The sequence below is a fragment of the Pristiophorus japonicus genome, chromosome 8 (assembly GCF_044704955.1).
Source record: "Pristiophorus japonicus isolate sPriJap1 chromosome 8, sPriJap1.hap1, whole genome shotgun sequence".
NCBI lineage: Eukaryota > Metazoa > Chordata > Chondrichthyes > Pristiophoridae > Pristiophorus > Pristiophorus japonicus.
In genome coordinates this window covers 137,441,104-137,469,006 of record NC_091984.1, presented here as the reverse complement: position 1 = coordinate 137,469,006, position 27,903 = coordinate 137,441,104, and the positions used below count along the sequence as shown (strand labels likewise).

The 27,903-nt window shown below is 46.3% G+C and overlaps 1 protein-coding gene across 1 annotated transcript in view; it reads right to left on the bottom strand.

Moving 5' to 3' along the window:
- Positions 1-27,903, bottom strand: part of LOC139269167 (LIM homeobox transcription factor 1-alpha-like) — a 495,303-nt gene that overhangs the window by 73,592 nt on the left and 393,808 nt on the right. The window contains exon 5 of the mRNA XM_070888268.1: positions 12,240-12,472. Within this exon, the coding sequence (XP_070744369.1) occupies positions 12,240-12,472 (233 nt within the window). The remainder of the gene's footprint in view (positions 1-12,239; positions 12,473-27,903) is intronic.

Below are 27,903 nucleotides of genomic sequence, written 5' to 3'. Positions count from 1 at the left end.
ACAGATTATCACATGGCTGTTTGCGGGAGCTTGCTGTGCGCAAGTTGGCTGCCGCGTTTCCCACATTACAACAGTGACTACACTCCAAAAGTACGTCATTGTTGTAAAGTGCTTTGTGACGTCCGGTGGTCCTGAAAGGCACTATATAAATGCAAGTCTTTTCTTTCATTTGTAATGGCAACATTAATGCCAGAAGAGGGTGAAGAGTCACCGCTTGCTGGTGAATTGCCTGCGACGGACTGAATTCCTCGCTGCTCTGGATCTCTCAGGTAACACTCGGGTTTCCTCACTTACCTGAGGGAGACAAGCTTTGAATGATCACAGGTGCCAATGGGATTTCAGTTCCCCCGGGGGCCCAGCATAGAATGGGCCTCGTACAAGAGTCTGTTCAACATTCAGCCCTTTGAGAACTGATTGGACTCTTCTCTCAAGAATTCACCCCCTCAAGTAAACTAGCTGTTGGAAGCGAGTGTTAACCCAAGGGAACGGCACCATCCGATGGGTACAACGGGCCGACGGCACATCACAAAATAGAGTAAGCAATCGATCCCGGCACTGGAACAATACAGAGCTAAATGGGCGTGTGAATGGGAGGCAGGCTGTTTGCCGACAGATCTGTCATCCAAACACTTGGCGGAGTGTGATACAACTCGCCGTTTGCCCAAGGGAGACAGGATTACTACTTTGGGAGGAAAGGGCGAGGAGTGTGCAACTGCTTACAGAAACTGTGCTAGAGAAAGAACTTGTGTTTATATAGCATTTCCTGCACAGGGACAGGAGAGGGCTGTACCGTTGCATCTCAACTAGAATCTTAGCGGAAGGTATAAATAGGGCTGTGGATAGGATTTTAAACCAGTAAGAATAAAGAAAAAGGATTCTTTTCTTTTAACATGGCATTACATAGAATATACAGTCTAAATATATAGATAGTAAAGGAGAGAATGACAAAAGGAAATACAAAGATGTTAGGAAAGAACTCAAAAAACAATTAGGAAGATAAATAAATAGGATGTACGTTCACGGGATGTGGGCATTGCTGGCAAGGCCAGCATTTATTGCCCATCCCCGGGAGAACTGAGAATACGGTGGGGAATAAAGCTAACATAAACGGTCAGGGAACAAATACAGATCGATAACAGAAGTATAAAAAGACTGATAAAAATCAAGGTAGAGGAGTGACTAATAATAACAAACTAAATTGCCTGCACATCTATGTACATAGCGTCCAGAATAAAACGGGGGCACTGGAGTCAATAATGTATCAGGTGGACCTAGATACAGTCGGGAACACTGAAACACAGCTACATACAGAATAGGACTGGCAATTAAATATTTAGAAAGGATTGGGAAGGAAGAAGGGGAGGGTGGGTGGCTGCTCTAATTAGAGATCATCATCATCATAGGCAGTCCCTCGGAATCGAGGAAGTCTTGCTTCCACTCTAAAAGTGAGTTCTCAGTTGACTGTACGGGAATTGCAGTCTCTGTCACAGGTGGGACAGACAGTGGTTGAGGGAAAGGGTGGGTGGGGAATCTGGTTTTCCGCACGCTCCTTCCGCTGCCTGAGCTTGATTTCTGCATGCTCTCTGCGACGAGACTCGAGGTGTTCAGCGCCCTCCCGGATGCTCTTCCTCCACTTAGGGCGGTCTTGGGCCAGGGAATCTCAGATGCCAGAGGGGATGTTGCATTTTATCAAGGAGGCTTTGTGGATGTCCTTGCAATGTTTCCTCTGCTCACCTGGGACTCGCTTGTAGGAGTTCCGAGTAGAGCGCTTGCTTTGCGAGTCTTGTGTCGGGCATGCGGACAATGTGGTCCGCACAACGGAGCTAATTAGAGATCATCATCATAAGTTATGGAAGCAACAATATGGGGCATAACTAACAGAAAGATAGAACCAGGATCCAAAAGGATTGAGATCAAAGGTAAGAAGGGATTGATCACGTTAATAGACCACCTAATAGTGGAAGGGAGGTGGCAGAACAAATATGTAAGCAAATCAATGAAATGAGTAAAAGACATTGGGGAGAAATTCGGGTCGTTTGCGCCTCCAGTTAGCATGAGCATGGACCTGTTGGGCCAAATGGCATGTTTCTATGCTGAACATTCTGTGTAAAGCACCTTTCGCAACCTCAATACGTCCCAAAGCATTTTACAGCCAATAAATACATTTAAAGTGTAGCTACTCTTGTAATGTAGGAAACATAGCAGCCAATTTGCACACAGCAAAATCCAACAAACGGCAATGAGATAAACAACTAGATTACCTTGTTTTAGTGATGTGGGCTAAGGGATAAATATTGGCCAGGAGGGTAGGGAGAACTCCCTTGCTGTTTATGGCCATGGGAACTTTTACCTGCTGCTGAAAGGATAGACAATTTAAGGGCAGATATTCCAGTCCTTTGCGGTCCGGTTTTTGCCCCGGATTGGCAGCAATGACGTCGGTGAGGTCTCCTGGGTGGGCGATCAGCCTCTGGCGCCTCATGGGGGGTTTTTGGGGCTGGTTTAGAAGCGGCGCGGAATAGCACCACCTGGAAGAGCTGCGCCCGTTGTGCAACACCCCTGGTTGTAGCACCGGCACGCTGTTTGACTCCTGTCCAACCCGTACGCCCTGCAACGCGCCCTGCAGTGAGCGCCTGGGAAATCGGGCAGTCCAACAATACCAACTGCAGAGAGGTGAGTAATGCTGTCCTCGGGTAAGTGATTGATTTTTCTTTTAACTTTCTTTGCGATTTATGTTGTGGTGGTGTGGGCAATGTTTTGGGAATGTTTTTGTGTTTTTTTTCAGGTTTCCCCCACAGGCGTCTCTTGGAGCGCTCCCAGCCCGGCTCTTTAGCTCGGGATTTTCCCATGCTAGCGCCCAAGAGAGGTGTACAAGGCCTCCCTTAGCGCTGCACCCCAGACTCAGGGCCCAGCTGCCCAATGTTACTGACTGAGGCACAAACTGTTCCCAGGCACAAACTTTACCGCCCCGCCGCCATTACCGCCCCGAAATCATCAAAGCTGAAAATCCAGCCTCAAATTGTTACAGTCAGGATACTTTAGATAGTTTGTTAATGAGAGTGGGTAACTTTATCTCTGGTGTGCTCTGTTTAACAAAATCAGAAAGACCTTTAGAAAGAGCCTACAACTGAATGGCCTGCTGATACCCACAGTCAAGGCTGAGACATGAATAACATACGCTTGGGGCGTGGTACTGAAGGATTCCCGGTACGTACACAACTATACCCCAAGCAAGGCATCACCAACTTCAGGTAATTAAGGGGGAGGGCAAAGGAAAAATAAATTAACATTTCGTGCCAGCTTCGCACACAATGCAGGATTAGTCCGGTCGCGGCGCTAATCCAGGCGAAGCAGTACTTTTAGCGCCTTGAAAAAGTTTGCACCTCCCGCCCAGAAATTCGTCAGAATTGGTCGAAGAGCTGACAGGGGTGCTAAATCAGCCATTACACACCAAAGCTGGGGGGATGCTAACGAAAGTGCCATCGTTAAGTTTAACCGAGTCATTGCGCATGCGCCAAACTCCGATTCAGATCCAGAGAAAAGTCGAGTCTTAAAGGCACAGTCTAGTCATGCACCCATTAAAGTTTCAAAATCACTATTTCTCAAGCTGAACTCTTATTTCTGCCTGCCGCTGCAAACTCGGAGGCTCATGCACCGTGCTGTGTGCAAACACTGCACTAACTGTGACCTCCGAGGGAAGCGCTTCCTCATCTCTTTAAATAGCCACCAGTTAACGACTCTGCAAGCCTGTACCCACTGTTTTTCCAGGCGTTGTTAAATTAGGCGGCTGCACCAAATTTTCGCCACTGGTTTGTGTCCCCGGTGAGCCTCTAATGAATTTTGGATTGGCGTGCTAAACGCTGCGCTCCCGGTCGGTAACCTCTTATGCTCCCATTAACGCTGACTCTGGCCGCTAACTGAGGCGTTAGGCAACCGAAAATCTAGCCATTTGAATTTCAAATTCAAGCCGTAGTCCTTATCAATCTCAGACTTCGACGGATCGCATTAATATAGAGGGCAACTTCTTTTTTATTTTTTCTGCAGCAGAGTGACAACACACACCGATACCCAGACAGGCAGGAGCAGCTTCGCTGGATCAACGGTGTTTAAGGGGAGGGGGCAGGGGGGAAGGTTTAGAAGTTTCATTTCCACAGGCAGGTATTTCTCATGTAAACAGAGCTCGGATTACCCCTCGTGTGTGACAGGCCTCGCATTTGGCTAAACAGGGGACCAGCTGTGCGTATAACATTTATTCTATCGATGCACAAGAACGCAAACATTAATTAAGTTGTCTTTGGAAGTCCCCCATTCTACAGCGCTGAGGGGAAAGAGGCCACCGATACACTCGCCTCTTTAGTCAATCCTCCATAAAAAAAGGACCGATGCCTGTACAAGAAGCCATTGACTAAGAATCGGCCCCACCACCCACCAAAATTAATAAAGACCTTGGTTCACAGGCATCACTAAGAGAGAGAGGGAGGTGTTAGTGATCTTTAATTGGAAATTGTACTCCTCCTGGTAGGCCTTTGTTTACCCAGGATTGTCTCTTCATACTGGGTGAAAGCAATGATTAAATCTGAGGCTGCCGGGATTAGAGGCAGCATATGGGCCTCCAGAGAACCACCTCTCATCTCTTATATTCTCATAAAAAGTGGCTTTGAGATGCACTCTCTTGCACTTTTAAACCTTCTTTGATATTCTGCTTACTTTAAATCAGAAAAGAGAGGGTGGGGGGGGGGGGAAGAATTAAGAGAAAAACATGCGGGTCTTAATTTGGCTTTTAGCAGAGGGCTGTGAAAGGCCATCAGCTCGGCTGTGAAGCACATGGTGTGGAGTACCACTATGTGCAAGGTCCTTTCATGGTCAGATTGCCCTTTTGCTATGTGACTCCCACTGGAATAAAGTCCGCAATATGCTGACATCAATCAGGCTATTCATCCAAGCAGCATCTCCCCGGTTGCCAGTTGCACAACAGCGGTTGGTCAGTGGCTCAGGGCGTAGTGCCCTCGCCTCTCAGTCAGAAGGTTGTGAGCTCAAGTCCCACTCCAGAAACCGGAGCACATAATCCAGGCTGATACTTCAATGCAGTGTGGAGGGAGCGCTGTCACTGTTGGAGGTGTTGCCTTTCAGAAGAGGCATTAAACCCAGGCCTTATCAGCCCTCTCAAATGCATGTAAAAAGATTCCACAGCACTATTTCAAGAAGAGCAGTGAGTTCTCTTTGTTACCTCCAGATCCGACTATTCCAATGCACTCTTGGCAAGCCTCCCACATCCTACACTACGTAAACTTGAGGTCATCCAAAACTCGGCTGCCCGTGTCCTAACTCGCACTAAGTCCCGCTTATTCATCACCCCTTGTGCTCGCTGATCTACATTAGCTCCCGATTAAGCAATGCCTTGATTTCAAAATTCTCATCCTTGTTTACAATTCCATCCATGGCCTTACCCCTCCCTATCTCTGAAATCTCTTTCAGTCCCACAACCCCCTGAGATATCTGCGCTCCTCTAATTCTGCTCTCTTGAACATCCCTGATTATAATCGCTCAGCCAGCGGTGGCCATGCTTTCAGCTGCCTGGGCCCTAACTCTCAAATTCCCTTTTGGTCATCTGCCGTAACTACTTTTTATGTGTCTCGGTGTCAAGTTTTGGCTCATAATACTGCTGTGAAGCACCTTGGGATGTTTTGCTACATTAAAGGCGCTATATAAATAAAGGTTGTTGTTGTTGTTGAAAACAGATTATCTGATCATTATCACATTGCTGTTTGTGGAGCTTGCTATGAGCAAATTGGCTGCCACGTTTCCTACATTACAACAGTGACTACACTTCTAAAGTGAAGCGCTTTGAGATGTCCTGAGGTTGTGAAAGATGCAAGTTCTTCCTTTGATACTGGGTGCAGGCCATTGACTCTGACGCTGGTGCGACCACACCTGGAGTATTGTGCACAGTTTTGATCTCCTTACCTTAGGAAGGATATACTTGCCATAGAGAGAGTGTAACAAAGGTTCACCAGACTGATTCCTGGGATGGGGGGATTGTCCTATGGGGAGAGATTAAGTAGACTAGGCTTATATCCTCTCGCGTTTAGAAGACTGAGAGGTGATCTCATTGAAACATACAAAATTCTTACAGGGTAGATGCAGGGTAGATCCCCTGGCTTGGGAGTCTAGAACCAGGGGTCACAGTCTCAGAATAGGGGGTCAGCCATTTGGGACTGAGATGAGGAGAATTTCTTCACTCAGAAGGTGGTGAATCTTTGGAATTCTCTACCCAAGAGGGCTGTGGAGGCTCAGTCTTTGAATATATTCAAGGCAGAGATCGATAGATTTTTGGATATTAAAGGAATCAAGGGATATGGAGACAGTGCAGGAAAGTGGAGTTGAGATGGAGGATCAGCCATGATCACATTGAATGGCGGAGCAGGCTTGAGGAGCTGAATAGCCTACTCCTGCTCCTAATTCTTATGTTCTTATGTTCTTATGTAAAATAAATTTTAGTTAAAGGGAAGGGAAAGCCTAGGGAGAGCTTAGTACAAAAAAGGACCATTAATGTAAAAAAAAACTATCATATGACCAAAACGGTACTGTGAGCAGTTCTGGGCATCACACCTTAGAAAGAATATATTGGTCTTGGAGGGAGTGCAGCGTAGGTTTACCAGAATGATACTCGGACTTCAAGCATTAAGTAACAAGGAGAGAAGTTACAACACAAATTAGGGTTGTATTCCCTAGAATTTAGAAGGTTAAGAGGTGATCTAATCGAAGTTTTCAAGAAATTAAGGGGAACAGATTGAGTAGTTGGAGAGAAACTATTCCCGCTGGTTGGGGATGCTAGGACTAGGGGGCATAGTCTAAAAATTAGAGCCAGACCATTCAGGAGTGAAATTAGGAAACATTCTTGCAGGTGATTCACTGGCTGCAATTAAATAGATAAGAATGGAACCAGGTAAGTGCAGTCTCGCCCAGCTGGACGATGGTGGAGAGGTGTTGGAGGAGGATGGAGTGGCCAACTGTGTCAAAGGCTGCAGACAGGTCAAGAAGGACGAGGAGGGATAGTTTGCCTTTGTCACAGTTACAAAGGATGTCATTTGTGACTTTGAAGAGAGCCGTTTTAGGACTGTGGCAGGCGCAGAAACCGGATTGGAAGGATTCAAAAGTTGCAGGAAAAATGGGCGAGGTGACAACATGTTCAAGGACTTTGGAGAGGAAAGGGAGGTTGGAGATGGGGCAGTCATTTGCAAGGATGGAGGGTGAAGGGTTGGTTTCTTGATGAGAGAGGTGATGACAGCAGATTTGAGGAAGAGGAGGACAGCATCTGAGGAGAGAGAACCATTAACAATATCAGCTACAGGAAGAAAAGGAAATTGGATCATCAGCAGTTTGGTGGGAATAGAGTCGAGGAAGCAGGAAGTGGGTCTCATGGACAAGATGAGCTTGGAGAGGTTATGAGGGGTGATCGGAGAGAAACTGATGCGAGTTCAGGGCTAGGACAGGAGGCAACCTTAGAGGAAGTTTGGCCCAGTGGGCTCAGAGAAGGAGGGGAAGTGGCAGAGGCGGCTGACTGGATGCTCTCAATCTTTGAGGCAAAGAAGTCCATGAGCTCCTCACACTTGTTGTTGGAGGTGAGGGAGGAGACAGGGGAGACGGGTTTAAGATGATGGTTAAGAGAATAGAACCCGAGGTTTATCTTTACATTACAGAATGATTCTGGAATAGTGAGTTATTTTGGCAGACGAGAGCAGGACCCGATAGTGCTTTATGTGACCCAGCCGGATCTATCGGTGAATGGCTAAACCAGTTAAATGCCATATCCGTTCAAGTCTATGTCCCTTGGACTTAAGGGAGTGAAGATGATGGTCGTACCAGGGGCAATGGCCATGGTGAGAAAGAGTCATTGTTTTAACAGGGACTAGGGCATCAGAGAGGTGGTGAGGGTGCAATTGAGCAGATCGGTAGCTGCAGAAATGTCATGGTGAATGGAGGGCCAAAGGCTGGACAGTTGGGATTTCATAAGCGCAGTTGTAAGAAAGTTGGGAAAGAGTTGGGAGAGGTGGGAAGGAGAATGTGGGTGGAAAGTGAAACGAGGAAGTGGTCAGAGATTACCTTTTCTGCAATTGGCACGATGGGAGTAGTGAGGCCATGAGAGATGGAAAGGTCAAGGGGGTGGCCGTGTATATGGGTTGGGGAGTTTACATGGATGGTGAGATTAAGGGAGAACAGGAGGCTCGTGAACTCAGAGGAGAGCGACAGCACAATGAATTGAGATGGAGGTTGAAATCACCGAGGACAAGAAGTCGCTTGGTGCAGAGGCTGAGGGAGGAAAGCAGTGAAGATATCACAGTGATAAAATTTTATGGTACTTGGATGGGTGATAGAGAACAAGAATTTTAAATGAGAGGTGAGAGGGTGGAATAAGATGGGATGTTCAAAGGAGGAGATAGTGCTGGAGTAGGGGGACAGACCAAGGTGTGATTTGCTGATGAAAGCAACACCGCCACCACGGTGGTCTGAGCGGGGCAAGTGGTGGAAGGTATAGCCGGGCGGGGAGGCTTCAGTTAAAGGTGAGGCATCATCACCCCACAGCCAAGTTCCATCAGGACCATGATGTCAATTCCATCATCCATGATAAGCTCATGGATGGCAAGGGCCTTGTTTGCAAGTTAACAGACATTCTGGGGGGAGATGCAGAGAGGATTAGTGACGGTTGGCCACTGCTATCGTGCATGAGTCAGCACTAGAAGGGATGTGTTGAACGGCAAGGGGATTTGCAAGATTAGTGGCCGCGCTGGGCGGGAAGTTCGGCGACAGAGTAGGATGGGATAGTTGGGGTTGCTGCTTGAAGGTGGGCCCTTCGGAGAATGCCAAGAGAGGCAGATAAGGAGATATTAGGACATGTGACCAAATGCTTTGTCAAAGAGGTAGGTTTTAATGAGCGTCTTAAAGAAGGAGAGAGGAGTATAGAGGCAGAGAAGATTAGATAGGGAATTCCAGAGCATGGGCCAAGAAAGCTGAAGGCACAGCCACCAATGGTGGAGCGCTGAAAATCGGGGATGCGTAAGAGGCCAAAATTAGAGGAGCGCAGAGATCTCGGAGACTGGCAGAGGATACAGAGATAGGGAGGGGTGAGGCCATGCAGGGATTTGAACACGAGGATGAGAAATTTTAAATTGAGACGTTGCTGGACCAGGAGCACATCTGTGATGGGTGAACAACACTTTATGCGAGTTAGGATACGGGTTTTGGATGAGCTCAAGTTTACGGAGGGTGCAAGGTGGGAGGCTGACTAGGAGAGCATTGCAATAAAGCCTCATGAAGCCAAGCTGCTACAGTTGGTACATGGACTGTTCTTGGACCGGTGTGCATTTTTCAGAGAACTCCACCTCCTCCTCATATATCAATACTTCAAGGAGTGACTCTTCAAAGTCACCACAAAGTTAAAAAATGCCAATTGTTTTCAATTATCGTCAGCGGTGCCCTTCCTGTAAATTCCTGCCAACAGTTATGTTTCTTCCATTTGATGCATTCAATTCTACCACCATCGAACAGTGTTTCTGTTTGAAAGGGCTGAGGCGTGCCCGTTGTTAAACTGAGGGATGCATGTGCCAGGAAAAAGATGTTAAGGGAAATTTCCAAACACACGATCTGTTCGTGCCAGTGCTCCACCACACCAAATTCCTGCCAATATTGCATTAATGAATCTAAAATAGACGGATCAATGCCCACCTTCAAGTATCACTGACAGTATCTGCAGCACTCGCAAGAAAGAAAGAACGAGAGATAGAACAAGAGAACGAGGGCAAGAACGAGAGAAAGAACGAGGGAAAGAACGAGAGTAAGAACGAGAGAACGAGGGAAAGAACGACAGAAGAAAAGAAAGCACAAGGGAAAGAAAGAACGAAAGAGAGAGAACGAGAGAGAGAAAGAAAGAAAGAAAGAAAGGAAGAAAGGAAAACTTGCATTTCTATAGCACCTTTCACAACCTCCGGACGTCCCAAAGCACTTTAGCACTTTGTAGCCAATGATGAACTTGTGTAGTAGTACAGTTGTGATGTAGGAAATGTGGCAGCCAATTTGTGCACAGCAAGGTCCTACAAACATAATGACTAGATAATCTGCTTTTGTGATTTTGGTTGAGGGACAAATAATGGCCAGGACATAGGGAGAACTCCCCTGCTCTTCTTTGAAATAGTGCCATGGGATCTTTTACATCCACCCAAGAGGGCTGACGGGCCCTCGGTTTAACATATCATCTGAACAACAGCACCTCCGACAGTGCAGCACTGCCTCAGTACTACACTGGAGTGTCAGTTAGGATTATGTGCTCAAGTCTCTGGAGTGGGACTCGAACCAACAACCTTCTAATTGAGAAGTGAGAGCGCTACACACTGAGACAGCCCATTGCGAAAGTATCCATCTTTGGCATCCACAGTTAGCATCAGGTACCAGCTCGGGTATGGCGCAGCTAGCTACAACAATGTACAAAATCCTGCGGGCTTAAAAGGGGGCTCTACCTCCTAGCCATCTCTATGGCCTTTGCGAGTCCAAAGTCATGCCAAATTATAGGCGTTCTTGCTTCTGCCGACCTCAGAAGTCAAGTGGAGCCTGCCCCAAACTCACTTCAATCTGAGCTACCTCCGCTGGGAGAGCAGAGTTTCTTTCAAATCCAATTAAGGCATCCAGTATTGGGCTATAGCAATGACACAAAACTCCAAAAGTCCACGACCTCTACCGCTTAGGAGGAGAAGGGCAGTGGGCTCATGGGAACATCACCACCTCCACGTTCCCCTCCAAGTCACACACCATCTAACTTGGAAATATTTTGCCGTTGCTTCATCGTCGCTGGGTCAAAATCCTGCAACTCCCTCCCTAACAGCAATGTGGGAGTACCTTCACCAAATGGACTGCAGCGGTTCAAGAAGGCAGCTCACCACCACCTTCTCAAGGGCAATTAGGGATGGGCAATAAATGCTGCCCTTTCTGATTGGGGTCAACTTTTTCAGTCAATGCTAAGTGACGGAGAAAGACAGATCGATGACCTTACCCAGTGAGTAGTGTTGAACTCTAGAATTATACCTCATCATTGGTTTCCATATTTACGAAAGGATATACTTGCTTTGGAGGCAGTTCAGAGAGGGTTCATTGGGTTGATTCCGGGGATGAGGGGGTTGACTTATGAGGAAAGGTTGAGTAGGTTGGGCCTCTACTCATTGGAATTCAGAAGAATGAGAGGTGATCTTATCAAAACGTATAAGATTATGAGGGGGCTTGACAAGGTGGATGCAGAGATGATGTTTCCACTGATGGGGGAGACTAGAACTAGAGGGCATAATCTTATATTAAGGGGCCACCCATTTAAAACAGAGATGAGGAAAAATTTCTTCTCTCAGAGGGTTGTAAATCTGTGGAATTCGCTGCCTCAGAGAGCTGTGAAAGCTGGGACATTGAATAAATTTAAGACAGAAATAGACAGTTTCTTAAGCGATAAGGGGTTATGGGGAGCAGGTGGGGAAGTGGAGCTGAGTCCATGATCAGATCAGCCATGATCTTATTGAATGGCAGAGCAGGCTCGAAGGGCCGTATGGCCTACTCCTGTTCCTATTTCTTATGTTCTTATGTTCTTATCATGCAGACAATTCAAACCAGCACCACCACCCTCCCCCCCCCCCACCCCCACAACTCTTTCCCCACATTGTTTTGCTGTACTGTCAAAAAAGAACATACATAAGAAATAGGAGCAGGAGTAGGCCATTTGGCCCCTTGAGCCTGCTCCGCCATTCAATAAGATCATGGCTGATCTGATCTTGGCCTCAACTCCACTTCTCTGCTCGCTCCCCGTAACCCTTGACTCCTTATCATTCAAAAATCTGTCTATCTCCACCTTAAATATATTCAATGGCCCAGCCTCCACAACTCTCTGGGGTAGAGAATTCCACAGATTCACGACCTTCTGAGTGAAGAAATTCCTCCTCATCTCAATTTTAAATGGGTGACTCCTTATTCTGAAACTATGTCCCCTCGTTCTAGATTCTCCCACGAGGGGAAACATCCTCTCTGCATCTAACTTGTCAAGCCTCCTCAGAATCTTATACGTTTCAATAAGATCACCTCTCATTTTTCGAGACTCCAATGAGTATAGGCTCAATCTGCTCAACCTTTCTTCATATGACAACCATTTCATCTCGGGAATCAACAGGAGTTGGCCGAGGATTATAGCTCCGTGGCCGATTGGCGAAATCGGTTACCTGAGTCTGAGGCGGCCGGACTGACCAGGCTCAGCAGCTCCCGCTCCTTCTCGTAGTCGCTCTTGCAGAGCAGCTGCCCCTCCTTCAGCACAAACTCGTCGCCTTTCTGGAGCTGCCGCTCACACACGCAGCAGCAGAAGCAGTGCAGGTGGTAGACGCTCTTCTGCGCCCTCATGACGAATTCAGTGGGGGCGACGGCTTCCATGCAGCCACTGCACTTGGCCGCGAAAAGCCTGCAGAGCCAACAACAAAGAGCTGGTTGAGTGCATGTGATCACGTTTGTATTGGTGCGGACAAAGTCCTTTACATTGTCGACACTTTTTAACATTCCGTTTTCAGCTTATTTTATCTCCTCTCTTTTTAGATCTGTCCGCACCTCATTTTCCTTCTCGGCCAACGATTTCCTCTTGGGCCTCTGCCAAATCAGCTCTGTGTCGAGCTGTTGGGAGGTGTACAAGAACTGCCCAGGAGGGTGACTTCCACAGCAGCTGCCGCCCCGCCCCCCCACCCCAGCTCCCACCCCCGTTCCCTGTGAGAAAATGGTAGACCCCCAAGAACAGTATGAGCAGAGGATTTTTGGCCCAACAGCCCAAAGTTATTTGCATACGTGCCATCAGTCCACATTCATACAGGCAGCCAGCATTGCAGATCGACTGTCTGCATGTCTGTGCTTGTGGGCAATAGTCAATGTGAAGGAAAATCAGGCGGAGCGTGTAACGGGCGACTGATCCACCTCCCCTGATAGTAAAAATCTACGCCCAACAATATCAACATATAGCTACAATAGCCCTCAATTTAACAATCAGGTTTAGTAACAGAGAATAACATGACATATCTATAATAGACAGCAATTTAACAGTCAGGTTTAGTAAAGAGAATGCCATTATATATCCACAATAGACCACAATTTAACAATCAGGTTTAATTTTGTTTTTATTCGTTTCTGGGATGTGGGAATGCCAGCATTTATTGCCTATCCCTAATTGCCCTTGAGAGGATGGTGGTGAGCCACATTCTTGAACCACTGGAGTACTTGTGGTGAAGGTACTTGCACAGTGCTGTTAGGGAGTTCCAGGACTTTAATCCAGCAATGATGAAGGAACAGCAATATATTTCCAGGTGAGGATGATGTGTGACTTATAGGGGAACTTGCAGGTGTTGGTGGTCCCATGCGCCTGCTGCCCTCGTCCTTCTAGCTGGTATAGGTCACGGGTTTGGGAGGTGCTGCCGAAGAAGCTGTGGCGAGTTGCTGCAGTGCATCTTATAGATGGTACATACTGTAGCCACGGTGCGTTGATGGTGGAGGGAGTGAATGTTGAAGGTAGCGGATGGTGTGCCAATCAAGCGGGCTTCTTTATCCTCAATGGTGTCGAGTTTCTTGAGTGTTGTTAAGCTGCACTCATTCAGGCAAGTGGAGAGTATTCCATCACACTCCTGACTTGTGCCTTATAGATGGTGGAAAGGCTTTGGGGAGTCAGGAGGTGAGACACTCGCCACAGAATACCCAGCCTCTGACCCGTTCTTGTTGCCACAATTTTTATGTGGCTAGTCCAGTTAAGTTTCTGGTCAATGATGACCCCCAGGATGTTGATGGTGGGGGATTCAGCATTGGTAATGCAGTTGAATATCAAGGGCACATTAAGACGGACTGCAAAAGCTTCTATAGATATGTAAAGAGAAAAAGGTTAGTAAAGACAAACGTAGGTCCCCTGCAGTCAGAATCAGGGGAAGTCATAACGGGGAACAAAGAAATGGCAGACCAATTGAACAAGTACTTTGGTTCGGTATTCACTAAGGAGGAGGCAAACAACCTTCTGGATATAAAAGGGGTCAGAGGGTCTAGTAAGAAGGAGGAACTGAGGAAAATCCTTATTAGTCGGGAAATTGTGTTGGGGAAGTTGATGGGATTGAAGGCCGATAAATTCCCAGGGCCTGATGGACTGCATCCCAGAGTACTTAAGGAGGTGGCCTTGGAAATAGCGGATGCATTGACAGTCATTTTCCAACATTCCATAGACTCTGGATCAGTTCCTATGGAATGGAGGGTAGCCAATGTAACCCCACTTTTTAAAAAAGGAGGAAGAGAGAAAACAGGGAATTATAGACTGGTCAGCCTGACATCGGTAGTGGGTAAAATGATGGAATCAATTATTAAGGATGTCATAACAGTGCATTTGGAAAGAGGTAATATGATAGGTCCAAGTCAGCATGGATTTGTGAAAGGGGAATCATGCTTGACAAATCTTCTGGAATTTTTTGAGGATGTTTCCAGTAGAGTGGACAAGGGAGAACCAGTTGATGTGGTATATTTGGACTTTCAGAAGGCTTTCGACAAGGTTCCACACGAGAGATTAATATGCAAAGTTAAAGCACATGGGATTGGGGATAGTGTGCTGACGTTGATTGGGAACTGATTGGCAGACAGGAAGCAAAGAGTAGGAGTAAATGGGTACTTTTCAGAATGGCAGGCAGTGACTAGTGGGGTACCGCAAGGTTCTGTGCTGGGGCCACAGCTGTTTACATTGTACATTAATGATTTAGACGAGGGGATTAAATGTAGTATCTCCAAATTTGCGGATGACACTAAGTTGGGTGGCAGTGTGAGCTGCGAGGAGGATGCTATGAGGCTGCAGAGTGACTTGGATAGGTTAGGTGAGTGGGCAAATGCATGGCAGATGAAGTATAATGTGGATAAATGTGAGGTTATCCACTTTGGTGGTAAAAACAGAGAGACAGACTATTATCTGAATGGTGACAGATTAGGAAAAGGGGAGGTGCAACGAGACCTGGGTGTCATGGTACATCAGTCATTGAAGGTTGGCATGCAGGTACAGCAGGCGGTTAAGAAAGCAAATGGCATGTTGGCCTTCATAGCGAGGGGATTTGAGTACAGCGGCAGGGAGGTGTTACTACAGTTGTACAGGGCCTTGGTGAGGCCACACCTGAAGTATTGTGTACAGTTTTGGTCTCCTAACTTGAGGAAGGACATTCTTGCTATTGAGGGAGTGCAGCGAAGGTTCACCAGACTGATTCCTGGGATGGCAGGACTGACATATCAAGAAAGACTGGATCAACTGGGCTTGTATTCACTGGAGTTCAGAAGAATGAGAGGGGATCTCATAGAAACGTTTAAAATTCTGACGGGTTTAGACAGGTGAGATGCAGGAAGAATGTTCCCAATGTTGGGAAAGTCCAGAACCAGGGGTCACAGTCTAAGGATAAGGGGTAAGCCACTAGGACCGAGATGAGGAGAAACTTCTTCACCCAGAGAGTGGTGAACCTGTGGAATTTTCTACCACAGAAAGTTGTTGAGGCCAATTCACTCAATATATTCAAAAAGGAGTTAGGTGTAGTCCTTACTACTAGAGGGATCAAGGGGTATGGCGAGAAAGCAGGAATGGGGTACTGAAGTTGCATGTTCAGCCATGAACTCATTGAATGGCAGTGCAGGCTCGAAGGGCCGAATGGCCTACTTCTGTACCTATTTTCTATGTTTCTAGACTCTCTCTTGTTGGAGATGGTAATTGCCTGGCACTTATGAGGTGCAACTGTAACTTGCCGCTTATCAGCCCAAGTCTGAATGTCATCCAAGTCTTGCTGTATGCGGACATGGACTGCTTCATTATCTGAGGAGTTGCGAATGGAACTGAACTCTGTGCAATCATCAGCGAACATCCCCACTTCTGACCTTATGATGGAGGGAAGGCCATTGAGGAAGCAGCTGAAGATGGTTGGGCCTAGGACACTGCCCTGAGGAACTCTTGCAGTGATGTCCTGGCGCTGTGATAATTGATCTCCAACCGCCACAACCATCTTCCTTTGTGCCACGCATGACTCCAGCCAGTGGAGAGTTTCCCCCCTAAATCCCATTTAATTCACTTTTACTAAGGGTCCTTGATGCCACACTCAGTCAAATGCTGCCTTGATGTGAAGGGTAGTCACTCTCACCTCACCTCTGGTATTCAGCTCTTTTGTCCATATTTGGACCAAGGTTGTAATGAGGTTTGGAGCCAAGTGGCCCTGGCAGAACCCAAACTGAGCATCAGTGAGCAGGTTATTTATGTACGTTTGATAGCACTGTCGATGACACCTTCCATCACTTTGCTGATGATTGAGAGTAGAATGATGGTGCAGTAATTGGCCAGATTGGATTTATCCTGTTTTTTGTGGACAGGACTTACCTGGGCAGTTTTCCACCTTATCAGGTAGATGCCAGTGTTGTAGCTGTACTGGAACAGCTTGGCTAGAGACGTGGCTAGTTATGGAGCACAAGTCTTCAGCACGACAGCCGGGATGTTGTCGGGGCCCATAGTCTTTGTTGTATCCAGTGCGCTCAGCCAGTTCCTGATATCTCGTGGAGTGAATCGAATTGGCTGAAGACTGGCTTCTGTGATGGTGGGGACCTCAGGAGGAGGCTGATATGGATCATCTACTTGGCACTTCTGGCTGAAGATGGTTGCAGACGCTTCAGCCTTGTCTTTTGCACTCACATGCTGGGCTCTACCATCATTGAGAATGGGGATACTCATGGAGCCTCCATTAATTGTTTAATTATCCACCACCATTCATGACTGGATGTGGCAGGACTGCAGAGCTTTGATCTGATCCCTTGATTGAGGGATCGCTTAGCTCTCTATAGCATGTTGTCTCCGCAGTTTAGCATGTTGCAGCTTCCATAGGTTGGTACCTCATTTTAAGGTACGCCTAGTGCTGCTCCTGGTATGGCTCTTTTACACTCCTCTTTGAACCAGGGTTGACACCTGGGCTTGATGGTAATGGTAGAGTAAGGGGTATGCCGGGCCATGAGGTTGCAGATTGTTCGTGGAATACAATTCTGCTACTGCTGATGGCCCACAGCACCTCATGGTTTAGTAAAGAGAAAACAATCAGGTTTAGTAAAGATGAGTTCTAATACATAGAATAGATATAATAGTTCCATTGCACTCAGTAACTACAGGCCAAAGGCCAATATTCACGACTGGTACTGAGTTGTGTCCTAGACCTGTTGGTCAGCTTTTAATAGTTTCCTGGGTCGATGTGAGTCAATTTATATGATCATATAATGCACTAGATTTCCAAATGGAAACAACCAATCAGAGGTGCAGCAGCCAGGGCAATAAATTCTCCTCAACCCCAAAAGGCAATGAAGCAAAACTCCAGAAGATGAATCCAACCTTTCAATACAGCACTCAATTTTAGCCAGGTGACTCACCCACCCAATGCATGAGTGTTCTATCGAGTATCTGCAACACCTGTGTCCATCCATATGACCTGGGATCCCGTTCTTCGTAGATAAACCTGTTATCCCACCCCACTGTCACACATCACAATGAAGCACCTGTCACACCCAGCACTTTATATTTCTTATGCCATTACTCTGCTGCCAACCCAAATCATCAGAACGGCAGCTGTCATTGCCATCGCCTTTTCATTGTCTCATCATGTTATCCTGCTTCAAACCAGCAAATACACTGGTCTGATCTGGAAAACAGATGTTCCATGTGATCGCAGGATTAGAGGATGTAAGTGCACAATACCTAAGCCTTAAATTAAGACTCGGGATTAGTACAACTATGTGATTATAGACTTCCATCAACAGCAGCTAACACTCACATTTATTGCCGTCAAACACAAGCCGGGCAAATACATTGTTGAGAAAGGTTTTTTTTTCTAAATGCTCGATGTTAGTGCTCATAGCACTAAACTACAGATTAGATGCTCCCCGGGCTGAGTCGCAATCTGTGCTGGGTTAGTTGATCTCAGCTGGGACTCAGGCTTAAAAAGGGGTTTAAGGAGATATTAGCACAGGTGACCAAAAGCTTGGTCAAAGAGGTAGGTTTTAACATAGAAAATAAGTGCAGGAGTAGGCCTTTCGGTATGATCGTGGCTGATCATTCACCTCAGTACAACTTTCCTGCTTTCTCTCCATACCCGTTGAACCCTTTAGTTGTAAGGGCCATATCTAACTCCCTCTTGAATATATCTAACAAACTGGCCTCAACAACTTTCTGTAGTAGAGAGTTCCACAGGTTAACAACTCTCTGAGTGAAGAAGTTTCTCCTCATCTCGGTCCTAAATGGCTTACCCCTTATCCTTAGACTGTCACCCCTGGTTCTGGACTTCCCCAACATTGGGAACATTCTTCCTGCATCTAACCTGTCCAGTCCCGTCAGAATTTTATATGTCTCTATGGGATCCCCTCTCATTCTTCTAAACTCCCGTGAATACAGGCCCAGTCGATCCCCCTCTCCTCATATGTCAGTCCTGCCTCACAGAGAGGTGAGGCCATGGAGGGATTTGAAAACAAGGATGAGAATTTTAAAATCGAGGCATTGTCGGACCAGGAGCCAATGCAGGTTAGCGAGCACAGGGTTGATGGGTGAACAGGACTTGGTGCAAGGATTAATTAGCAATCTCGTTGTGCGAGGCCCCTTGGGGAAGAGTGACCATAATATGGTGGAATTCTGCATTAGAATGGAGAATGAAACAGTTAATTCAGAGACCATGGTCCAGAACTTAAAGAAGGGTAACTTTGAAGGTATGAGGCATGAATTGGCTAGGATAGATTGGCGAATGATACTGAAGGGGTTGACTGTGGATGGGCAATGGCAGACATTTAGAGACCGCATGGATGAACTACAACAATTGTACATTCCTGTCTGTCGTAAAAATAAAAAAGGAAGGTGGCTCAACCGTGGCTATCAAGGGAAATCAGGGATAGCATTAAAGCCAAAGAAGTGGCATACAAATTGGCCAGAAATAGCAGCGAACCCGGGGACTGGGAGAAATTTAGAACTCAGCAGAGGAGGACAAAGGGTTTGATTAGGGCAGGGAAAATGGAGTACGAGAAGAAGCTTGCAGGGAACATTAAGACGGATTGCAAAAGTTTCTATAGATATGTAAAGAGAAAAAGGTTAGTAAAGACAAATGTAGGTCCCCTGCAGTCAGAATCAGGGGAAGTCATAACGGGGAACAAAGAAATGGCGGACCAATTGAACAAGTACTTTGGTTCGGTATTCACTGAGGAGGACACAAACAACCTTCCGGATATAAAAGGGGTCGGAGGGTCTAGTAAGGAGGAGGAACTGAGGGAAATCCTTATTAGTCGGGAAATTGTGTTGGGGAAATTGATTGGATTGAAGGCCGATAAATCCCCAGGGCCTGATGGACTGCATCCCAGAGTACTTAAGGAGGTGACCTTGGAAATAGTGGATGCATTGACAGTCATTTTCCAACATTCCATTGACTCTGGATCAGTTCCTATGGAGTGGAGGGTAGCCAATGTAACCCCACTTTTTAAAAAAGGAGGGAGAGAGAAAACAGGGAATTACAGACCGGTCAGCCTGACATCGGTAGTGGGTAAAATGATGGAATCAATTATTAAGGATGTCATAACAGTGCATTTGGAAAGAGGTAATATGATAGGTCCAAGTCAGCATGGATTTGTGAAAGGGAAATCATGCTTGACAAATCTTCTGGAATTTTTTGAGGATGTTTCCAGTAGAGTGGACAAGGGAGAACCAGTTGATGTGGTATGTTTGGACTTTCAGAAGGCTTTCGACAAGGTCCCACACAAGAGATTAATGTGCAAAGTTAAAGCACATGGGATTGGGGGTAGTGTGCTGACATGGATTGAGAACTGGTTGTCAGACAGGAAGCAAAGAGTAGGAGTAAATGGGGACTTTTCAGAATGGCAGGCAGTGACTAGTGGGGTACCGCAAGGTTCTGTGCTGGGGCCCCAGCTGTTTACACTGTACATTAATGATTTAGACGAGGGGATTAAATGTAGTATCTCCAAATTTGCGGATGACACTAAGTTGGGTGGCAGTGTGAGCTGCAAGGAGGATTCTATGAGGCTGCAGAGCGACTTGGATAGGTTAGGTGAGTGGGCAAATGCATGGCAGATGAAGTATAATGTGGATAAATGTGAGGTTATCCACTTTGGTGGTAAAAACAGAGAGACAGACTATTATCTGAATGGTGACAGATTAGGAAAAGGGCAGGTGCAAAGAGACCTGGGTGTCATGGTACATCAGTCATTGAAGATTGGCATGCAGGTACAGCAGGCGGTTAAGAAAGCAAATGGCATGTTGGCCTTCATAGCGAGGGGATTTGAGTACAAGGGCAGGGAGGTGTTGCTACAATTGTACAGGGCCTTGGTGAGGCCACAGCTGGAGTATTGTGTACAGTTTTGGTCTCCTAACCTGAGGAAGGACATTCTTGCTATTGAGGGAGTGCAGCGAAGGTTCACCAGACTGATTCCCGGGATGGCGGGACTGATCTATCAAGAAAGACTGGATCAACTGGGCTTGTATTCACTGGAGTTCAGAAGAATGAGAGGGGACCTCATAGAAACGTTTAAAATTCTGACGGGGTTAGACAGGTTAGATGCAGGAAGAATGTTCCCAATGTTGGGGAAGTCCAGAACCAGGGGACACAGTCTAAGGATAAGGGGGAAGCCATTTAGGACCGAGATGAGGAGGAATTTCTTCACCCAGAGAGTGGTGAACCTGTGGAATTCTCTACCACAGAAAGTTGTTGAGGCCAATTCACTAAATATATTCAAAAAGGAGTTAGATGAAGTCCTTACTACTAGGGGAATCAAGGGGTATGGTGAGAAAGCAGGAATGGGGTACTGAAGTTGCATGTTCAGCCATGACTCATTGAATGGCTAGAAGGGCCGAATGGCCTACTCCTGCACCTATTTTCTATGTTTCTATGTTTCTATGTTAGGACATGGGCTGCCGAGTTTTGGATGAGCTCAAGTTTACAGAGGGAGGAAGGTGGGAGGCCGACCAGCAAAGCGTTGCAATAAGGCCTCATGAAACCGTGCTGCTACAGTGAGTATATGGACTGTTCTTGGACCAGTGCGCATTTTGCAGGAGACTCCACCTCCTCATAAATCAATACTTCAAGGAATGATTTCTTCAAAATTAATTGAGAGGGCAAAGTAATCATGAACAGAGTGGTACTCGAAGGCGGGCTATTGTAAGTGGTATTTGCAGAGGGCTATAAACAGTCTCGGTGCCCCTGGGCTAGGGATGGAGAGGGGTGGGGGGGGGGGGGGGGAAATCAGCTGATGGTTCTCCCGTGAAATCTCCTGAAATGAGCGCTTATGGGTGAGGGATAGGATGTGGGGTTGGATGAGAACAAGAATTGGGTTCATATGTAATAACCTCTGTGGTGGAATAGCCTGTTGACACTTCATCAATGAACCTAGTGTCTAAGTTCCTGGATGAAGAATTGGGTAAGATAACAGAGGGTTCTCTGCAGCCATGGACTTCAAAGCCCCCAGGAAGAGTCAGTGCCTCTGGGAAAGAAGGGGAGAAAATTGGGGGAGGGGGCAACTTAATCATGAACAAAGATGGGACTGAAAATAGTGAGAATTAGCGAAGAGCAAGTCTTTTGTATCACACTTTGGCCCCAATCCTGTTGAGAATATAGGGATATCACCTGTGGAGCAGGACTGTAGTTTATCTTGGTTAACTTTGGAGGTCAGGAAGACATTGTGCGAACCTTAACCTTATCTGTTTGCCCCCCTCAGGAGATTAGGTAGAGTCTACAGCAGTGCACATCCCCAGCATCGAGGCATTGACCACGCTCAATCAGCTCCGATGGACGAGCCACATTGTCCACATGCCTGATACAAGACTCCCTAAACAAGCACGCTCTACTCCGAGCTCCATCACGGCAAGCAAGTCCCAGGAGGGCAGAGAACACCCTCAAGGACACCCTCAAAGCCTCCTTGAAAAAATTTTACATCCCCACTGACTCTTGGGAATCCCTGGCCCAAGACCACTCAAAGTGGAGGAGAAGCATCTGAGTCTCTTCGTCGGGAACACGCGGAAGCCAAGCATAAACTGCGGAAGGAGCGTACGACAAACCAAGCACCCCACCCACCCGTCCCTTTAACCATCACCTGCCCCACATTGGACTCATCAGTCATCTTAAACTCATATTAGTGTGGAAGCAAGTCATCCTCGACTCCAGGGAACTGCCTCAGAAGAAGAACTGTTGGATAGAGCCAAATCAATCAAACAAATGAGCCTCTCCTAGTTCCGTACTTCCCCCATATTCCTGTTGCATAAAATTGTGGCTACACTATGCCTTGGTTGGAAATGTAGCCAATAATACAACAGAAGATACTGGGGAATGATGAAAAAAACTTCAAGCTTGGTTTTAACATCCTTGTCACAAGTTTAAAATTGCTCTGTTACCTTTCTAATTAAAGAGGCAGACAGTGGCATTTGATTTTAAGTTGAAAGTGGTTCATTTCAATAACTGACTGAGTGATTAATGTTAAATTGTTACAGGTAGATCAGTATTTTTTGAGATATTATTTTGCTGCTGATTGCATAGACAGTGTGAATTTTATCCAGCGCCTCACTTACAGACAGTATGTTATTCATATTTTATTGTGTAGCTTTTTTAATCAGACATATGACATAGACAAATCACAAATAATATGTATCTCCAACATAAATAGACCACACAGAATGCGAGCTTCTGGTACATGCAGTTCATGTGTGTCTCAGTGTCAGCTCCTGTACTTTACAATATACATCAAGCAAAAGGGAATGATTCACTCCCGTCTGGTACAGTACGGCCCCGTGTGTGTCTCAGTGTTATCTGTACATGTACAGTACACATTGGGTAAAGAGAGCGATTCACTCCCGTCTGGTACTGTACGGCCCGTGTGTGTCTCAGTGTCTCCTGTACATGTACAGCACACACTGGGTAAAGAGAGCGATTCACTCCCGTCTGGTACAGTACGGCCCATGTGTGTCTCAGTGTCTCCTGTACATGTACAGCACACACTGGGTAAAGAGAGCGATTCACTCCCTTCTGGTACAGTACGGCCCGTGTGTGTCTCAGTGTCAGCTCCTGTACACAGCGGGTAACAGAGAACGATTCACTCCCGTTCGGTACAAATTCTACAAATGCCAAGCAGCAGGACAACTTGAGCCCCACTCCCATGGTGCACTGGGCATGGAGGGCACCTCTCCCGTACCCATCCCTTGGGGTTTGTGTGTTTTGCATGCGGCAATGTCCCGGGTTTCCAGCTCCTGCAAGCCGGCCCCTCCCCCGCCGAGCTGAATGTCAGTGCAATTTAAATTACAGGAGACAGACAGGAGAAAATGAAGCCTCACACAGTCCCTGCTCGCCCAACATGTGTTATTAGCTGCGTCACCATGGAGACGGCAAACCCAGTTTAATAAAAAGAAAATATGCTTCTGCAGACCTACACCCCCCCTTAATCTGTTTAATCGACCCTCGCTAATCTGTTTAAGAAGCTGCTGCATAATCTGCACCATTGTTAAGTAAGCAAGTGTGGAATTTCTTCCGCAGCTCAAAGCTTAGCAACAGACTGGGGGAGGGGATGCAGAGTGACAATATTTAAAGATCTGAATAATGAAACACGGCTGGCAATCAATCATTTCTAATCACGTGCGGGATTAAACTTGGAGCCAGTTTTGATATTTGATAACTTGAGGGCAGGAGGGGGCAGGGTCTGTGGAGAGGATGGGTGGGGGGGGGGGGGAACGGAGGGAGAGTGTGGCCAAGTATCGCCACTTGACAAGTCGACTAGATCAGGATTTCCGGTAATGTGCAGCTTCCTTCGTACTCCCTGAGTGTGAGGCTAGAGGGCAGCGGTCTTAAGGCACGGAGGACCTGCCAGGACCCTCGGGTCTGGTCCCACCCTCGGTCATCGGGCACCTCAACAACAATGGCAAGGGAGGTGCCGGGCACCGATCGCAATCATCACCTCCCCCCTTGAGTGCCCACTTCCAGAGCGCTAATTACAATGTTACCTCCACACTCCCCCGAGTATCCAATGTGAGGTTACACAATACACAATACAAAGTCCCACAATCACAGAATCATACAGCACAGAAGGAGGCCATTCAGCCCATCGTATTTGTGCCGGTTCTTTTAAAGAGACATCAAATTAGTCCCACTCTTTCCCCACAGCTCTGCCACTTTTTTTTCCTTTTCAAGTATATACACAATTCCCTTTTCAAAGTTATTGTTGAATCTGCTCCCACCATCCATTCAGGCAGTGCATTCCAGATCGCAACAACTCTAGGAGCAGTCTGCACAGAGCGATCTTAAATGGAGTGACTTAAACAGAGTGTTTTATTTGGGAATTTGGAAAGAGTGAGAATTCGGAGAAGAGGGGGAAGGAGTTGCTGCTTTTTTCCTACACTACTTGTAGTACATTGTGTTACAGGTAGATATTTAATTTAATTACCCATAACTTAATCTAGATCAATTAAGTAGTCAAGGAACTAAACGGTAAACTAAATTACTTAAATACAAATTTAATTACATTTAATTAATTTAGAACAAGGTCATGTAGGGATGGTTGACTGCAGGTGGTGTGCCGCAACTGCAGCATGTGGGAGTTTATGGAGAACATTGTGATCCCGGACAACCACGTTTGCAGTAAGTGCCTGCATCTTGAGGAACTTCAGCTCAGAGTTGTTGAGCTGGAGTCGGAGATGCAGACATTGCGGGAAATCAGGTAGAAGGAGAGTACCTGGATACTTTGATCCAAGAGACAGTCGCACCCCATAGGTTACGTAGTGATTAGTGGTCAGGGACAAAAGGGTGTGACTGCAACTTAGGCAGGTAAGGGGACCCCCAGGTGCAGTGCTGGAGGAACCTCAGCCTTTGCCCTTATCCAACAGATATGAGGTTCTTGCTGTCTGTGTGGATGAGGGAAAAGCTTACAGGGTGGATGAGCAGGCTGACCATGGCACCATGGTGCAGGAGGCCATTCAAGTGTGGGTGAACTGAAGGGGAATGTAGTTGTGGTAGGCGACAGTATAGTCAGAGGGATAGATACTGTTCTCTGCAGCTGCCACCGGAAGTTCCGAAGGTTGTGTTGCCTGCCCGATGCTAGGGTTAAAAACATCTCCTCGTAGCTGGAGAAGAACTTGGAGTGGGAAGGGGAAGATCCAGTTGTCGTGGTCCATGTAGGAACCAATGACATAGGTAGAACTAGGAATGAGGTTCTGCTGAAGTAGTTTGAGGAGTTGCAGTCCAAATTAAAAGGCAGAACATCAAAGGTAATAATCTCTGGATTGTTACCCAAGCCACACGCCAATTGGCATAGGGATAAGCAAATTAGAACATTAAATGCGTGGCTCATAGATTGGTGTGGGAGGCAGAAGTTTTGCTTCATGGGACACTGGCACCGGTACTGTGGAAAGAGGAGCTGTTCCGTTGGGATGGGCTCCACTTGAACCGGGCTGGAACCAGAGTCTTGGTAAATTGAATAACTGAGGCAGTAGATAGGGGGGAGTGGGAGGATTCAGGAAAGAGTAAATTTAAAAGCAGCAAGAGAAATATCAAGGCTCTAAAGCAGAGCAGTTTTGGGTAAAAATAAACAGAGTGAGTCAGGAAGGGACAGAGAGAGGGTAACAAAGGTAATAATGCATCAGTGACTAAGGTGACATCAGGGAAAAATAGAAAAAAGTCAAAGCTAAAGGCACTATATCTGAATGCGGGAAGCATTCGCAACAAAATAGATGAATTAATAGCGCAGATAGAAATAAATAGGTTTGATCTAATAGCCATTATGGAGATGTGGTTACAAAGTGACCAAGGTTGGGAACTAAATACTTAACTTTTGGAAGAAATAGGAAAAATGGAAAAGGATGGGATAAAGACAGTATAGAGAAAGGATCTTAGCTTGGATAACCAAGTAGAATCAGTTTGGGTGGAGCTAAGAAACAGCAAGAGGCAGAAAACATTGGTGGGAGTTGTTTATAGGCCCCCAAAAAGTAGTGGTAATGTAGGGCACAGTATAATCAGGAAATTAGAGCTGCATGTAACAAGGGTAATACAGTAATCATGGGGATCTTTAATCTACATATAGACTGGGCAAACAAAATTTTCAGTAATTCATAGAATGTATACAAGATGGTTTTCTAGATCAGTATGTTCAGGAACCAACTAGGGAACAGGCTATTTTATATCTAGTATTGTGCAATGAGAAAGGATTCATTAATAGCCTTATAGTAAAGGGGCCTTCAGAGAAGAGTGACCATAATATGATAGAATTTTACATTAAGTTTGAAAGTGATTTAGTTAAATCCAAAACTAGGGTCTTAAATCTAAACAAAGCAAACTACATAGGAAGGAGGGGCGAGTTGGCTAAGGTAGATTGAGAAACTACATTAAAAGGTATGACGGTAGACAAGCAATGGCTAGCATTTAAAGAATTAATACATAATTTACAGCAAATATACATTCCTTTAAGGCACAAAAACTCCACAGTAGGGACCGAGTGCCTACTCCTGCTCCTATTTCTTATGTTCTTATCCTGGCTAGTCAGGTGGGGTCTGCTACAGTTGATCCTTTTGGCTAATGGGGCTGGGTGAGGGAGGAATTAAACAGGGTTTCCACTCCTGCTTGATATTCTGTGACCCTGCTGTATAGCGTGTATGTGTATGTATGTGTGTGTCAGCATTAGGTAAGAACAGAGTCAGTGAGCTTGGACTGCTGAAGGCCACTGGGAGAGCGAATGAAGTGGGGGATGCACAACAGGTCAGAGTTAGAGGAATGCAGAGATCTCAGAGGTTGTAGGCCTGGAGGAGGTTACAGAGAGAGGGAGATTCCACTATTGATCACATTCGGGTAAAACTTGGAGCCGTTTGTAAATATGGTGCGTTGACAGCTAGGTCTTGAATCTTCAGCTGTTCCCCCGCCAATCTCTCTACCAAATGACATTACTGATTTGAGTTGAGGATAGATTTATAAGCAGTGACACCTCCGACAAATACACCTGGGTGGTTATATATTTGGCCAGTCTTAAACTGCCTGCCGACACACTTCCTTTTTTTTTTATTCCTGTCTTAAGGTGTAATCTCCCCAGCCATTTCTCCCCCCCCCCCTTTTTGCGTTTGGCATTAGGTGTCGGTCAGCGATGGAGACCTGACTATGAAAGGTACAATCCGACTGCTCGAACACTAGATCAGCAACACAGATCCTCAACCCACAATACACCAAGGCAATAGGCTTCCTGCAGAATCACACACTCGAAGCCTACTGCTTGCCCCATCGCCCTCCTTGTGTTTTCACATGGGATTTTCGTTCGGAACAAGGGTGATTCGATAGAGCTTTTAAAATGATGAAGGGATGGGGACAGAGGAGCTAGAAACAGATTGTGGCTGGTGGTTCAAGGGTCTTGAGCAAGGGGTCATAAATATAAAATTAAATGTAAGAGATTTAAAAAAAAAGGAAAGACTTGCATTTATTTAGCGTCTTTCACAACCTCAGAACATCCCAAACACTTTACAGTCAACTTTTTGGAGTGTAGTCACTGTAAAAAGGTAGGAAACACAGCAGCCAATTTGTGCACTGCAAACTCCCATGACCAGCAATGTGATAATAACCAGATATTCTGTCTTAGGGATGGTGATTGAGTGATAAATATTAGCCAGGACACTGGGGATATTTCCCCTATTCTTCTTCAACATAGTGTCATAGGATCTTTTATGTTCACCTGAGAGGGCAGACAGGGCCTCGGTTTTAAAGTCTCATCTGAAAGACAGCACCTCCGACAGCACAGCACTCCCTCAGCAGTGGACTGAAATTTCAGTCGAGATTTTTGTGTTCAAATCTCTGTAGTGGTGCTTGAACCCACGACCTTCTG